The 17,567-nt window shown below is 35.5% G+C and overlaps 2 protein-coding genes and 1 long non-coding RNA gene across 3 annotated transcripts; all 3 read left to right on the forward strand.

Annotated features, from left to right (window-relative positions):
* Window positions 1–8,934: 8,934 nt before the first annotated feature.
* LOC140888829 (uncharacterized) lies at window positions 8,935–12,316 on the forward strand. Its single transcript, XM_073296533.1, has 3 exons — window positions 8,935–11,501; window positions 11,593–11,675; window positions 11,748–12,316. Exons 1-3 carry the CDS (start codon window positions 8,935–8,937, stop codon window positions 12,314–12,316), a joined length of 3,219 nt encoding a protein of 1,072 aa, XP_073152634.1.
* Window positions 12,317–13,256: 940 nt separating this feature from the next.
* LOC140891649 (uncharacterized) lies at window positions 13,257–14,511 on the forward strand. Its single transcript, XR_012152587.1, has 5 exons — window positions 13,257–13,421; window positions 13,577–13,706; window positions 13,797–13,829; window positions 14,265–14,352; window positions 14,445–14,511. It is a non-coding gene; the product is annotated as an uncharacterized lncRNA (long non-coding RNA).
* Window positions 14,512–14,516: 5 nt separating this feature from the next.
* On the forward strand, window positions 14,517–16,512 carry LOC140891648 (uncharacterized). Its single transcript, XM_073300247.1, has 5 exons — window positions 14,517–14,573; window positions 14,665–14,958; window positions 15,263–15,364; window positions 15,454–16,020; window positions 16,096–16,512. Exons 2-4 carry the CDS (start codon window positions 14,941–14,943, stop codon window positions 16,018–16,020), a joined length of 687 nt encoding a protein of 228 aa, XP_073156348.1. The 5' UTR covers window positions 14,517–14,573; window positions 14,665–14,940; the 3' UTR covers window positions 16,096–16,512.
* Window positions 16,513–17,567: the final 1,055 nt, after the last annotated feature.

The following is a 17,567-nucleotide window of genomic DNA, read 5'->3' on the forward strand; positions in this document are numbered from 1 at the left end:
GGTGAGTACGTAGAGGAGAAGGTTACTCCTACCGGTGGTGAGGACGTATGAGCAGCGCTGCAGTAGCCCCGTGACCGTGACAGCTTCTGAGTCACCATGCATGTTGTCATGATACATTTTAATATTTTTAGTGGTTGAGGTTTATTGGAATATTTTATTAAATATTTTTAGTGCATGCACACATTTTAATTATTTTATTTATGCAGTATATTTTTAATTATTGTTTTGACTCAGATAGTTATTTAAAAGAATGCATTTTATTTAAGTATTTAAATTGTTTATTTATTTAGTCATGAATTTATTTTAAGATTTTATTCTGTGCATATATGTATGGGCATATATGTACATATTTTATTTAGTAGTATAAAAAAAAAAAAAAATTTCCGCATATTTATTTATTATAGAGTTAGGGTCGTTTCACCAACACCTCTGACAACACCTCCTATAGGAAATCTAGAATCAAAAGTTGAAAAGTCTACTAATGAGAATATTGATGAGAACAGTGAGGTAAATGAAGCTGGAAAGAACGTTCCAAGCAGAATTCAAAAGAATCACCCAACCTCACAGGTCATTGGAGATTTGCATGGAGACTTGCAAACTCGAAGGAAAGAAAAAGTGGATTATCGAAAGATGGCAGGTTTGTTGTGCATGAGTTCTACATATTCTCAGGTAAGATTCTCTTGTTTCGTGTCAAACATTGAACCCAAAAAGGTAGAAGAAGCTTTAAAAGATGAATTTTTGGTCAATGCTATGCATGAAGAATTAGAACAATTTGTTAGGAATGATGTTTGGTACTTAGTGCCGTGTCCTGCTCATGGTAATGTCATAGGAACTAAGTGGATTTTCAAAAATAAAACTGATGAGTCGGGAAACATCATTATGAATAAAGCTAGGTTGGTAGCTCAAGGGTATACACATGTTGAAGGGGTGGATTTTGATGAAACCTTTGCTCCTGTAGCCCGCATTGAGTCAGTCCGACTTTTGCTTGCTATTTCATGTAACATGGGAATGAAGTTTTATCAAATGGATGTAAAAAGTGCCTTTTTGAATGGGATCCTAAATGAAAAAGTCTTTGTGAAACAACCTAAGGGTTTTGAGGATCCAAATCATATTGATTATGTGTATAAGTTAAAAAAGGCATTGTATGGATTGAAGCAAGCACCACGTGCATGGTATGTGAGACTTACTGAGTACTTGCTCAATATTGGCTTCAAAAGAGGTGAAGTTGATAAGACTTTGTTTGTGCAAAAGTCTCAACATAATATATTAATTTGCCAAATTTATGTGGATGATATAATTTTTTGTGCTTCAAATGATAAACTTGTTGATGATTTTGTGAAGTGCATGTCGTCTACATTTGAGATGAGCATGGTTGGTGAGTTAACATATTTCTTGGGCTTGCAAGTGAAACAAATTCATGATGATATATTTTTGTGTCAAAGCAAGTATGCTAAAAATCTTGTAAATAAGTTTCTGAATGACAACACTAAACACATGCGCACACCTATGGGGTCTAATGAAAAACTGTCTAGGGAGGATGTTGTCAAAGGTGTTGACAACACCCTCTACAGAAGCATGATTGGTAGTCTTTTATATTTAAGTGCTACTAGACCTGATATCATGTATAGTATTTGTCTATGTGCTAGATACCAGTCTAACCCAAAAATTACTCACTTGAAGGCCGTAAAACGTATACTGAAATATGTGGCTGGAACTTTGAATTTGGGTTTGTGGTACACTAAAAAACCAATTCTAATTTGGTAGGGTTTATTGATGTTGATTGAGCTGGGGATTTAGATGAGAGGAAGAGCACTTCGGGAGGATGTTTCTACTTGGGGAATAACTTAGTATCTTGGTATAGTAAGAAACAAAATTGTGTCTCACTGTCTACTACCGAGTCTGAGTATGTTGCTGTTGGTAGTTGTTGCTCACAACTCCTTTGGATGAATCAAATGCTAAATGATTATGGTGTTAAGAGTGATACTCCTATTGTGTACTGTGATAATTCTAGTGCCATTGATATATCCAAAAATCCAGTACAACACTCTCGAACCAAACACATTGACATTAGACATCACTTCATTCGAGATTTGGTCGAGAAAAGCATGATCTTAATTGAGTTTGTTGGAACGAATTACCAATTAGCTGATATATTCACAAAAGCTTTGGATTTCGAGAGATTTTCCAGTCTAAAAAGTCTCTCAGTATGTGTGCATTATAGACAGAACCGAGATGTTGTCAGGACTGTTGCCAACACCCTGTGACAACACCTTTTCATGCATGTGCATTTTTAGGATGTTAGGCATACTGCATTCATGCATTCATTCTGTTTTGTGATGTGGTTGATAATTTGTAACCATTGACTAGCTTTCACTCAGGATTCTTTGCAAAATATTTTACAGTTTAATTCGGATAAATTGAAGAAGAGTTCTGACTAAGTCACGAAGTAGTGGAGGGACATTCGTGTATTCCATGATCTTGTCCCAAGTGAAAAGGGACTTTGTAAATTCAGAATAAAAAAAAATGATAAAGCTTGAATTGAATCAATCATCAAATTTGATTGATAATCAGAAGCAAATGGAAAAAGCTACCTAAAGGGGTCCATTTGAAGATCTTTCCTTTAGTGTGCAGGCTACCACTTCTGCAAAAATAATGAATTGGATATAATACTTTTTCTGAATCCTGAAGTGTTGCTGGGAGATGTTGCCAATATCGTGGATAACACCTCACTTGTCAACATTTATTTGTGTATAAAATTGCATTTTATTTTTATGTCACACTCTGTTTTTATACATAATTAGGGCATGCATATTTGTGAATATACTAAGCCAAAAGGTTAAAAAATTCTGATCGAACAAAATTTGTGATTTTTGCCCTATCCTCTGAATTTTTTGAATTTGAATGTGATTGAATTTTGTTTCAGTGGTGTTATATTCTGATAAGGAGTTAAATTTTGAAATATTTGGCGAAATATATGGGCCGAAATTATCGGAGAAAATCGAAGAGATTTATTGCCAAATTAAATCGGATTTGTTACCGTTCTCCTCATAGTTACCGTTGGAGATTTTGTTACCGTTGGGGCCTACTCATAATCCGAGTTAGAATAGGAAAAGATTTGGTGCCTTATATGTTTGTGTGCTTATCTGTTTAAGGAAAGATATTATCTCCTGGCTTTGTTTCGCACCATTGTATCCTCTGTACTCCCTGTTTTTCCATTGCCTAAAATTTCTTCTCTGTTCACTCTTTCACATTCTAATGGCAGGAAAAAGTTTTGATTCACACGATATTCGTTCTGAGATGGGATATACGGAAGATGCTGCGGAAGGTGTCACAGCACCTACATCACCACACCCTGTGGTTGAGCAAGCAATCATTCCTGTTGCCGAGGAACCTGTGCCTCTGGACTCCATCGCTCCAGGAGAGCTGGCAATGCCATCGATGTAGAGAATTTACCAGACATTAGCGTGGTGAATAAGGTGTTTCCCACGAAACCCTTAACTCGCCGATCCAAGAGACAAGCTGGATACAACCCAGATTACACTGCCTCCAAACGATTCCGTGGAAAAGGACAACCATCAAGACCATCTCTGGTGGACACTGAATTCACTTCTGGGGATGAGAGCTCTGATGAAGACTTCAAGCTTGTACGCCGAAAAAGGGAAAATTCAAGTACCCAGGAACCGTCTGGAGAAGCTATTCCGGTTCCTTTTGCCGCTGAAAGCAAATCATCAAGTGATTCCTCTGAGACTGAGTCCTCTGAATCAGGAACTCCACTTGTTGCTGCTACTGCTGTTGAGACAGATGCACCTGCATCTGTACCTATTGTTGAGGAGGCATCTACTGTTCCTCCTGTTCTGTCCGATGAATAAGAAATGTCAATAGCCCAGTTCATGGCTAAAATGAAGAAGTCTAAAGGCAAGAAACCTACATCCACTGGTACTGCTCCTGTCCCAGAATCTGAAGATGAACCAGATGAGGAGATGCTCGCAGAATTTGCTGACAACCTCCCTCAACCTTCTGATAGTTCCAGCTCTGATTCGAGTGAAGATTCAGATGCTGAGAAGGAGTTGGAAGAAGAGTCCAATTCTGATGACTCTGAACAAGAAGAGTAAGATGCTGAGGAAGGTGTTGCCGACACCCTAGACAACACCTTAGGCGAAGAATACCAGGTAAACTCGTCCTATTCATCTGCTTTTTACTCCAAGGATATTGCTGACTGCTGGGAGAATTATGCTAATCGAGAGTTTTTGGAGGAGCATAACATTGATGTTGAGAGCTATGGAGCTCAGAACATGGTGAGATTTTTCGAGGTAAGGAACATACTGTGTACTGTTACTACTGCTGGTCCTTATTTCAGAGAACTGGTGCGTGAGTTCTACTGCAATCTCACTGAAGCTGTGAAGGATCCTAGATACATGAAGTATGGGAAAGTTTATGTGCGTGGGCAAATCTTCTCCTTCAGCCCTGCCATTATAAATGGATTTCTTCAAACTCCTGCCTCTGATGATGCTGCTCTTCCTACCATGGATGAGATGACATCTGTCATCACTGGTGGACATGTCACTGTTTACCCAGCTCATCCTAAGAAATTGCCAGCATCCAAGCTCACTTCTTTTAACTCTGTCCTCAATAAAAATGTTGTGAAGACTTGGACTCCATCCGGAAATTCCAGTGTGGTTACCAAGCATCAAGCCCCTGTCTTGTATGTTATTGGTACTGGAATTGTATTCAACTACGGCCGACTCGTGTTTGACACAGTCATGGCTTTTGCAGATGGTGCTCAACCTACATTGAAGTTGTCTTATCCATCACTCATCTATTCTATGCTGCTATCTCAAGAGATCGAGAAGGATGACGATGAAGTACTTATTGCTCCAGGAGAGTTGCTAAAGATTGCACCTGCTTTGCTCAAAAGAAATCGGAAGATAGACCTTCCTTGGTCTGAGTCTGTTGATGCCGCAGGTGTTGTGGCAGGTGCTGCCAACACCTCCTCTGTCACTGCTGTTTTTGTACACCCCCCCCCCCCCCCTCTACTGCTCATGATGTTGATCCTGCATTCATACAAGCTCAATTGGTGCATGTTGAGCAGAAGATTCCTCAAGCAAAGGCTGACCTAGCCTATTATGAAGGGTTAAAGGCTCACTATGAATCACTACTAAGCGGAGCTGGCCCTTCTGAACAAAAAGGGGGAGAAGAAAGTGAAGCAGAAGAAGCCGAATCTGAGAGCAATCAATTTTAATCTTTGTTTTTAGTTTTTGTTGATTTTGCTAGTTTAAATTTTTTTTTTGTTTACTTGTTTAGTATTGTTTTTGTTCTCTGATCCTAATCAAAACTGTCTTTTATGTGGTGTTAACTCTGATATGATTTCTTGATTGTGGTTCTCCTTGCTCTTACGGTTTTTGATTTAAGGTATCATAGCTAGATGTTGCCAACATCTCGCGACAACACCTCTGGATATACTTAGGGGGAGAATCTATTAAGGGGGAGTTTTGATTAAGGGAGAGTTTTAGTTGATATGTTTATGAGTTAAATATGTTTTGTCCAGAAAGGCAAAAAGGGGGAGATTGAAAGGAATATTTTATTCCTTAAAATCATCCTATTTTGAAAAAGATTTTATTAAATATCTTTTGCCTTTCCTGGACATGAAGTAATCTCTATTTGCGATATTGATAATCTGATTAGTATATTTATCTAATATTTATCTTTCTTTATTTGTGTAGATTTGATATGATTAAATAAAAGAAATCATACGCCTACAAGGAAACATATTGAAAAAGGATTCTTGGTCTATTTATTTGAGATAGGTGTTCACAAGAAAAAGAGATAGATAGAGAGAGACCGTGAGATTTCCAAAGATCTTCATACACGTACATTGACAGAAGGATTGAAGATCTTTGAAAGCTCAAATCGGTTAAGGTTACTTGATTGATGCTTGAAGAACACTTGAAGATCATTGATTGAAGAGTGTTTCGACTATACAAGTTTTTGGCATCAAGATTTTTAACTCCTTACTCTATTTTATTTATTCTATCTTGAATAGAATTTTTAGTAGTTATTTTTATGGTTTATTTTCTCAATTGTTTTGAGAAATTGAATTTTACAATAATCACTAGTTTTAGGGTCTGTAAAACTCTTTGAATTATTTTTAGTGAAGTTTTGCCCTGAGGCCCTGCAAGAGTATTTTATACTCTTGCTTATTTATTTGAGTCTATTTATTTGGTTGCTTGTTTATTTTATTTACGCTTTAATTATATTCCGCTGCAAATTACTCAAGGTGTTATTGAAGGTGTTGTCAACACCTTGTGACAACACCTCAAACAGTTTATGTGCAACCCCCGTTCCCTTACAAAGAACCTCAATTTTTTTAAATTATTATTGCTGTTGTTGTTTTTCTATTAAAATTTAGATAGTCTCTTAATTATTTTGTAAAAAATTTGAAACGCTTAAAATTTTGTTTTTTTGCTTAAAAGAACCCTATTTCTTCTTGTTTAAAATTTTTTTTTTCTTCGTTAAATTGCTCTATGCATGTGAGTTAGCTAGGTTATTTAAGTTGGATCAACTATTTGTCGTATTTTTATTGAATATGATATGATTTTCTTGTATATTTGTGTATTGTGCTAGGTGTTTTTATTTTAATAATTGATTTGATTTTTGATCTGTGAGAATTTAAAATTTCATAATTTTCTTATTTGTGGCTCTTTGTCTGATTTTTACTCCATTTGATTGTAATTATTCCTTGAATCGATGAGTATTTAAATTATAATATGTAATTTTTTGTTAGATTTGTTATGAAACAAAAATAAATTATATCTGTTTCTTTAGTTTGATTATTCAAATTTTATTTGTATTAATGCACTAATTCATCCACGACTCATAGATCAAAGAGTTCATTGAGTTCATTTTTAGTTTTTTCCTCTTCTTTCAATGCAATTGTTTATTTCATTGTTTTTAGTTGCAATATATAATTTGAAAATTTTAAATATTAGATGAAATAATTAAATCGATATTTAATTAATAATAATAATAATAATAATAATAATAATAATAATAATAATGGATATTCTCTTGAATGTCCTGATCCATGGCCATGTTCGTGCTAGTACAGAAGTCTTGGAATACAATGGTATACTCAAGGGCGGATCCAGAATTAGATATTTTTGCAGCCTGCATGAAGCCGGAATCGCTAGTAATCGCCGGTCAGCCATACGGCGGTGAATTCGTTCCCCGCGCCACCTAAAAAAAGAACAAAGTAAATTAAACAAAACATTATTTATCACCAATTTATCGCTCCTTCCAAAAGGATAAATTCGGGAAACTAGAAATCAATCATGAACTAGAGCGATTATATAAAACTCACAGGTAAAACAAACACCGAACCAAAAAAGCATCAATTTTGAGAAAATATTAAAAAAACACTAGTCATATTTCATTCATAAATCTAGTTAACCTCCTAACTATGCATCACTTCACTTTTTACTTGACTTAACAGTGAGTAATATCATTATATAGCCAACCTCCATTAACCAAGAAACTTGTAGGCATGTAAAATTATTAAATTATTTTTAGAACATCACTTGCCAGTCGAAATCCTTTAGTTTTTCTAATTGTGTGTTTAAATTTTAATTAATTATCCTAAGTTAGAGTTAATTAAAGTCATGCAACGTTTATTTTTGTTTTTATAACATAACTCCAACAAAATATAATATTATCCTCCACATCTTTATATGAAAATCAACCCTAAAAAATGACATAAATTTCTATGATAGCACTCACATGTGAAAGCTAAAAAAAGAACAAAATATACATGAATTAAAAGGAAAAAAAACCTAAAACAATCCAACCAAATTTCAATAAATTTAATCATGAAACTTGATTATTGATTAACTATTCTTACCTTATAAGCTCCAATTTTGTGATATAAAATTAGAACAAAGAAAAGACGAGCAAGTTCTCCCCCAATTTTCTTCTCCTCCGGTTTTTTGGCCAAAGCCGATAATGATTGCTATTTTTTAAATTTTAATATCAAGTTTTATTTTATATATTTTTTTTAATTTCATATCTTCAAATTGGCCTTTTGTAAAGGCCCAATTTTGAAAAAGAAAAGAAAAGAGAAGAGAAGAAAAAGATGGAGAGAAGATTTTTAGCCATCAACCTGTACATATATATCTTATTTTTGAGGGGACCAAATAATATATATATTAAATACAAAATATATATCATATATAGTAGTAATTTTTTTAAAATTTTTGGGGGGACTCGGGCCTACAGTAAATCCGCCCTTGGGTATACTTTTGTTCATTTTCTACGTTTTACATATGTATATGCCTCAATATCAGCTAGCTGATCAAGAAAGTGTGGTAGTTTTCAGAAGATTCATGACGAAACAAATAATTTTAGCCAAGTACTTCAAAGTAATGTACTTCCCTTTTGAATTTTGAATTTGAAAATTTTCAATTTTGGTCAAACAAAAGAATACGACCATTAGACTCATTGTTTGGTCCAACGTCCAAATGCAGATATTTAAGCATCTTTATACTCTCAGATAAATGGCTTTGTCTATGCTAGCATATGGGCAGTGCCCATGTACTGGATCCCTATTTGGGTAACATAGACAAAACCCTGATAAATATTATTATGCAAATTATTGTTGTGGCACTTTTGTCATCTTTTTACCTCGAACTCATTTATGTCTTAAAAACTTTTAAATCTATCTAATTAAATTAAAAACTTGTGCTTTAAATAAAGTGAAATTGCAATTTTTGTATGAGAACTGCTCACGAAATGCAGAAATATTTCTTTAATTTATGGGTTGAAATATACAGTGTTTGTTTTTTTGGCAATACTCCCGACACTACAAAAAAAGCCTTGATTTAGCTTACGTATTTTTGCTTCTGTTTACTGTAGGAAAATATGAATCACACTGATAGAGGATGAATGTATCGTAGATTGCAAAATGGCTATATTTCTGACGAGTATATTAATGGTGTAGAGGATTTCATGATCTTTGCTCTTAGTCATGTTGAATGTTTATCAGCGGGTAAAGTACGTTGTCCTTGTAATCACAAAAAGTGTCAGAACAAAGTATTCTTAGATGAAAACACAGTGAAGGAGCACTTAGGTCGATCTGGTTTTGTACCGAACTATTACAATTGGCATCTTCACGGAGAAGAGTATATTCGTCCAAATTTTCCAAATACCAATCCAGATGTGCCGTCGTCTTCACGGTCTCAGAACAGGCGTTGGGAATCCGAAAACATACATGCAGATCACAGTTTTCATAGTCATGATCAAGAGTATTTCCTTACAAATCAAAATCTTGGTCACGAAATACCTGGAGATTATCAGGAAGAAGGTCCGTCGCAATATGTAGACCCCAATATCGATCACGTAGAAAGCCCCAACAATTACATCAAAGGATTATACGAGCTCATAAAATCTGCAGAGAAAGAAATCTGGGATGGAAATCCACACGGTCACTCTTTGTTGTCTGTCATTGCGAGGTTATTGAAGATGAAACATGAGCACAACATGTCAGAAAGAAACTTCAACGACATGGTCCAGTTAATGTCAGAGTTATGTCCAGCTGATAACCACATGCCTGACATTTATTCGACAAAGAAGCTTATCAAAGATCTAGGTCTTCCTCGTTACAAACTGTCTCGTCGGCGTGGAATCCAAAATAATAAGAAACAAACGCCGTATAAGAGGATGTATTATTTTCCCATCACTCCTCGTCTCCAGCGGTTATATGCATCCACCGCGACTGCTTCTCATATGCGATGGCATCACGACCACCATTTTGACATGGAGACAATGACACACCCATCTGATTCTCCGGCATGGCGTCATTTTGATGAAACACACCCGTGGTTCGCTGCAGAAATCCGAAATGTCAGGTTAGGACTTTCAACAGATGGGTTCCAACCATTTGGCCAAACGGGACAACAATACTCATCATGGCCCGTCATTTTAACCCCGTACAATTTGCCACCTTGGATGTGTATGAAAGATGAGGTCATGTTCCTCTCTGTGATCGCACCTGGACCGAGTAACCCGAAGGATAAGCTCGATGTTTTCTTGCAACCATTGATTGCCGAGCTTCAAGAACTTTGGTACGATGGTGCTGCCACATACGACATACACTCGCAGACTAACTTCACGATGAGAGCAGCATTGATGTGGACCATAAGTGATTTCCCAGCGTATGCGATGCTTTCCGGTTGGAGCACAGCTGGAAAACAAGCATGCCCTTATTGCATGTCTGATTCGGAAGCGTTCACACTAGCGCACAGTGGTAAGACATCATGGTTCGACAACCACAGGAAGTTTTTGCCCGATGATCATCGACTACGGCGCAAGAAAAACATGTTTGTACGAGGAAGAATTGTTTTGCATCCTGCTCCCGCCATCAGAACAGGAACCGAGCTGCTAAATGATATAGATGCTTATGGTTTTATACCTTCATACGATGTCGACTCAGAGATTCGAAACAGAGAGATATGTCATTTGGCAAGATGTGGTTGGAGAAGACGCAGTATTTTATGGGAGTTACCGTATTGGCGTACTAATCTGATCAGACATAATTTGGATGTGATGCACATCGAGAAGAATGTTTTTGACAATGTTTTCAACACAATCATGAATGTCCCCGGACGTACGAAAGACAATGCAAAATCAAGGGCAGATCTGGTTGAAATGCGTATCAGAACTGAGTTACATCCAGACGTGTCTACAGGTAGACATCCCAAGGCTAGTTACACTTTGGAGCGTAGTGCGAGGGAGGTTCTTTGCAGATGGCTTAAGGATGTCCGTTTCTCGGACGGTTATGCCTCGAACATGTCTAGGTGCGTTAACATGAACAAATTGCGGATGTTTGGTATGAAGAGTCATGATTGCCACGTATTCATGCAACGACTAATACCCGTTGCATTCAAGGAGTTATTACCCAGAGAGGTTTGGGAGGCATTGACCGAGTTAAGTCTATTTTTCGCAGACCTAACTGCTCGTAATATTAAACAGAGTGACATGATGCGCTTGCATGAGCAGATACCGATAATTCTTTGTAAGTTGGAGAAGATATTTCCACCAAGTTTCTTCGATTGTATGGAACACCTTTGCGTCCATCTGCCCCACGAAGCTCGCATTGCTGGTCCAGTACAATTTAGGTGGATGTATCCTTTCGAAAGATTTTTACGAAGGTTGAAGAGCACGGTTCGTAATAAAGCATGCGTGGAGGGATCCATATGCAATGCTTATTTGGTCAGTGAGGCTTCCATTTTTTGCGAGCATTACTTTGGTGACTCGATACAAACAAGACAGCGAAAGACTAGATGCCAACAACAAAACATAGTGAACGAGATTGGGTCAGAGCTTTTTGCAATATTTATGGTACGTGGTAGACATATCGGTAGTAAAAGACCTAGATTGCTGTCAAACGAGGAATATCATGTTGTGGCAACATATGTTTTGTTGAACTGTGTTGAACTGAAGTCCTACGTGAGGTATGCAATGTTATGTTTGCATTTTCAATATTACCGATATGTATACATATTCATAGTATTTCATTCTAACAACCTTTTCATATCTGCACAGCATTTACGAGAACCAAATACGTGCCGAGATTCCTGAGATAAGTAATCAAGATTTAGACTCCAACATACAGGCTAACTACTTCGGTTGGTTCAAATCTTACATAAGAGTAAGATTAAATTGTAATTAATTTAATATTTAACATTTATTACTCTCAGTTCGAGGTGATATTGACAATATTTTATGCTCATCAAGTGATGGTGTTCAAACCGAATATTACGACTTCATCGAAGAGATAATCGAGTTGGAATACCCTGGTCTCCCGTTGAAGCAAACCGTAATATTTAAATGTTGTTGGTACAATCCACATCCTAGATTAGGTACGCGCGTTCACCGTAAGTACAAAATTTTTGAGGTGAACCGGACCAGACATCTTCCCACAAACGAACCCTTCGTCTTCGCTACACAAGCTTCACAGGTCGTGTTCTTGCAATACCCAACTTCAGGTAAGACCCCTTCTGCTTGGCTTTATGTAAGCGGTTTGAGACAGAGGGCTTATGTTGCAGACATTGTAACTGAAAATAATGTACAGACCGATGCGACAAGTGCGTTTCAAAATAATGAAAGTCAAGTTCATGAAGTCGAAACACAATTTCTTTTGAATTCAGAAAACCTTGTCGATGCCACTGTTAACTTCGACGATGAAATTGACGCGTTAAGCACAGACAGTGGAACCGAAGATGTACAAGAAAGTAGCGAAGAAAACTTCGACGTTGAAAATGATTAAGTAATGTTGTATTTATAAATCTGTGAATGTTTATGTGGTATTACTATCTATCCATTACTATTATTATTTTTTATTTTCATAAATAAGTCGTTCATAAAAAAAATCATTATCGTATTAATTAACATCTAACCATTAGTATTATTATTATTTATTGTTGTCGAGTACTTAATTTATATAATTATTCTCAAAGTTATTATTATTATAATTAAGTTGGACAAAAATGCTCGAAATCACCAAAATTAATTATTAGGGGTGACAAAAGTTATTATTAAATTAATAATTTAATTAATGCATATTCATAATTATGTAACTAGAACAAATATTGTTAATGGATATATATTTTTTAAATCAAATTCATGAATTATCAATTATATTCTAAAAAATATATTTGTTGTTAATGTTTGTTCTTGCACTGAACGACGTGAATAATTTATAAAATGATGAAATGATCATTATTAAAATAAAAGATAATTAAACAAGTTTATTTAATTTTGATTAATCTTAAATAGGTGTACTCAATTTTTTAATTAGACTTATTTGTGTTTGTCCATATAACTGAGGGGTCTTCACCGGTTCCATATATATTTTAAATAAAATTCAAGAATTATCAATTATATTTTAACAAATATAATTGTTGTTATTGTTTGTTTTTGCACTCAACGACGTGAATATTTAAAATAAATATATTATTAAATATGTTTATTGTTGGATATAAAATAAATTAATAATTCATGTGCAAAAAAAAATTATTAATATCTTATAATTATGTCGATTATTAATTTTAAGTACATATATTATTAAATATGTTATTATAGATATTATAAGGATATTATAATAACATATTTTGTTGTTTCAAAAAAATAATACTAATAATAATTTTTTAATACATAAATACAAACAGAGATGCATATACGTGTCTAATGGCCCTAATCTCTATCATTCCCACGACCTTCTCTATCCTTTCCAATCCATTCACGCGTCGTTCCCCTCCTTTAACCTAGCAGCTCCCATGGATTCGCCGTCCTAATCCAGCGGAAAGCAACTTGGCAGCCTCCAAAGATCCGCCTCAGTTAATTCCTCATCGTCATCTTTGATTCTCGGCCAGGTGCATTCCCGATCTTCTTTTTTCTTACTTCTTCAAAAATTTCCCGTTAATTCAAATCGCCGAAATTTTTCGGCTAGTGATCAATCTTCAAATACGAGCATAGTTTTGGAATTTTGGTGGAATATATCTATGTAATGTGATACCCATTTTGCAAGGTTTCCTCTAAACCGGTTCGAACCAGTTTTTGGCAGCCCAGCGTATCGCCGCCCTTTCGCCGGCTCCGACAGCTTTCGATTCTATGGGAAGGTTTTTATGTCGTTTGGAAAATTTTTCCAAGCTTTTGAGGTATAATTTCAAACTTAGGGTTTCGAAAATTAAGACATTTCGTGTAAATTTAATTCCAATGATTCACATTTGATTTACTCATGGTTGTAGGAACTATATTGAAGCAGATTAAAGCTGGTATCGGTTAGTTTTCAAAAATTATTTGAAAATTTGAAATTCCAGATTTTATTAAGTTGGGTTGTTCGACTTTGATGGGTGTTTAAAGCTATTTTCTGAAATTTTATATATGTGCCACTCGATGTGTTTTTGTATTACTTTGATGGGTGTTTAAAGCTATTTTAAAGCTATTTTCTGAAATATTACTTAATAATATTCATATTTGTGCCACTCGATATGTTTTTGTATTACTTTGATGGGTGTTTAAAGCTATTTTAAAGCTATTTTCTGAAATATTACTTATATAATATTCATATTTGTGCCACTCGATGTGTTTTTGTATTTCACTACTATATTTTTAAAGGTACAACGTTTGTTTTCACTACTGTATTTCATAGTTAGTATGTTTTTGTGAACCATCCAATATCTTATTGTTACAAGTAATATTTGGCCTCTTTGTAGATATTATATATTAACACATGGCGAAACCATTTTCCGAGGACGAGAGTGACCAAGATCCACGAGAGTTCATATGGTTGGAATATGATAAGTAAGTTTCAAATGTTTATCATGTAATCATCAGTGCATAATAAATATGATTGATATCAAATGTATGTTTATATTTTATATTTCTCGTTTAAGGTTTGCCCCAGAAAATCATAAAGTCTCTTCGTACATAACTTCTTTATTCTACACACAAACTTGCGAGAAGGATACTCTTGGAAGTTCGTGACAGAGGACCAACGACAATGGTATTGGGATGAGTTCGTGGTAAGAATATATTCATAGTAATTGACAATAACATGCCTTGTTAATATTTTACACATTCAACTACTGAATAATTTTTTAAATTATTGATCAGAAGAGGTACAGATGGGTATTAGCCATTGACTTAGATATCAAGAGGGTTTGGTACATCAACACTAAAGAACTGTACCGTCAGACTATCCACCGATGGCGTTCGCAGGGGAAACATCCTGAAACAATCACTGAAGAGACGTGGTCCAAGTGGACAGCGGTGTGGGCTTCTCAAGATTGGCTGGACACGGCCAAAATATACAAGGCAAACAAGCACTCCGAGCCTGCAGGTCCTGGGACAGGCCAAACGAAGCATACTGGTGGATCCAAGTCTTATGCAATGCATGTTGTCGACATGGTATTTCTCTTTTGCAGTAATAAATATGCTTTGATACTTATACTTTGTATTTTTTTTATTTCATTTCGCTACAGATTATTACTTCAATACATTTGTAAACTAATGTTTTTTAATATATATACTTATTAGAAGAAAATCAAAGAGAATCTACTATTACATGTATCACGTATGGAAACTTCAAGAGCAAATCTGGTAATATTTTCAGAAAATAATTAACTTTGTTTTATTATGTAATAGTCAATAGACATTGCAATTTTATTTGATCTGGAATTGTAATGACATACGATATAATGTATTGTTATAGCGTAAGAAGAACAAGCACGAGCCGAATGCGTGGGAGGTATTTTTGCAAATGCATAGGACGTCGGACGGGAAATTTGTGGATGAGCGTTCTAAAAATCTTAATGTATGCGTCATGACTTTATAATTGAATAAATATTTTGTAGGAACTTATATAATTTTAAATAACTAACATATTTTGTTTATTTTGTACAGGAAAAAATGGAAGCGTACATGTTGGAGGCCATGACTCCATTGGAGGATGGGACTATACATCCCGAGCCTACAAACAACGACATTAATGAACATTTTAAGCTCATCTGCGGTGGACGGAAAAATGGTAGGATGTATGGCTTGTCGACCTTGGCAAATACGATGTATCCAGCGGTCATGGCTCCACGTCAAAGAGGCTTTGCTGGCGGAGGAGAAAATTTCGAAGCTTTTCATGACGAGGCACGAGCTGCAACGCAAAGGGCCAATGAGGCAGACCAGAGGGCCCTCGAAGCAACCAGGGAGTGCGAGGCAATACCCCTCAGGGTCGAGGAGCATCACATGGTGGTCGTGGAACCCCAACACATACACGCAGGTCATCGCAAGGGAGCAGAGATGGGAGTCGAGGTTCACCAGCACTTAGGGGCTCACCAGCAAGCAGAGGGACACCAACGGAGAGGGGTTCCATTCATCGATTATCATCACAAAGACGTACTTCATCTTTCCAGTTGGACGCAAACCTTGCTACAAACAATGATGAGTACGATGACGATGAGACTCAACCATGAGTAGGTAAGTCATTTCGTGTCTTATTTTCACATAAATTGTCAAACATTGAATATTTTTCTTGGGTACTTTATCTCTCAGGTTGACTGTTGGGTACCTATCGCTTGGATTGTTGAAGTTCAAACATCGTATTTGTGTCGTAGTATATTCGTGAGCCATCGACGGATTTGTGATATTATCGGTGTACATCGTATTTTGCGTCGTAGTATATTCATGAGTCGTCGACGAATTTGTTATATTATCAGTGTTTGTTTGATATTTGAATGTATTTTCCTCGGAATAGTTGGTTTGTCGACGGATTTGTGATATTATCGGTGTACATTGTATTTTGCGTCGTAGTATATCGTGAGTCGTCGACGAATGTGTTATATTACCAGTGTTTGTTTGATATTTGAATGTATTTGCCTCGGAATAGTTGGTTTGTAAACTAAATCTGTATGACGAAATTGGTTTTTATGTAAATTATCCATCTAGTTAATTTTGCGGTTGTATTGTGTATACGGTTCATCTTATTTTGTTCTATTGCAAACTTTAGTTTTTTAATCACGTATTTTTTTAGGAAATGTGGCTAGTTACCATGATTATTTAAAAACCTGTGGCTAAACTAGCCACGTTTTTTTAAAAACCGTGGCTATTTTAACCACGTTTATTTAAAAAATCGTGGCTAATTTAACCACGGTTTACTAAAAAACCGTGGCTAATTAACCACGTTTTTTTATAGAAAACGTGGTTAACCTTAACCACGTTTTATAAAAAACGTGGTTAAGCTTAACAACGTTTTTTTAAAAACCGTGGCTAAATTAGCCACGGTTTTTAAAATGCGTGGTAAACTTAACCACGGTTTTTATGAAAAACGTGGGTAAATTTAACCACGGTTTTTTACAAAAACGTGGTTAAAGTTAACCACGATTTGTAATAAACCGTGGTTAACTTAGCCACAGTTTTTAAAAAAACCGTGGTTAAAAGTTAACCACGGTTTTTAACCGTGGATGATCTTAACCACGGCGCATTTAGACACGGTTTGAAAAAGCGTGGCTAAAACCGTGGATAATTTTTTTAGCCACGGTTTTAACCACGGTTTTTCCCGTGGCAAAAACGAAAAATTTTTTGTAGTGCGAGTTGTTATTTTAAGAGACTTGAAATTTATAATATATGATTTAATTAAATTATTTCCAAATGTTTCGGTGTCCTTAAAATTTCTGGAATTTCTCTTCAAAAAGAAAAATTATGGAATTTTAAATGGTTCATTATCTTGAAATTTCAAATTTCTTTACAATGAAATAGTAGGTCTAATAGAAATTTTTGTAATAAATAAAATGATGGATTTTAAATCTGGCCGAAGTTTCAAATACAAATGATCCGAGAAGCTAAAATTAAAAAGAAGTTGCTAGGTACTTTGCAACTATAAATTAGATTTGACACACTCTAAAAAAAAAAATTGATACTTTACAATCTGACAATGAAAAAGACGAGAGCAGAAAAGTTTAATTAGGAATCAGCTAAGCTAAGCCTAAAGAGGCTGTGGCTCCCAATGAAAAAATACTGCCATTTTG

The sequence above is a fragment of the Henckelia pumila genome, chromosome 3 (genome assembly GCF_033568475.1).
Source record: "Henckelia pumila isolate YLH828 chromosome 3, ASM3356847v2, whole genome shotgun sequence".
NCBI classification, from domain to species: Eukaryota; Viridiplantae; Streptophyta; class Magnoliopsida; order Lamiales; family Gesneriaceae; genus Henckelia; species Henckelia pumila.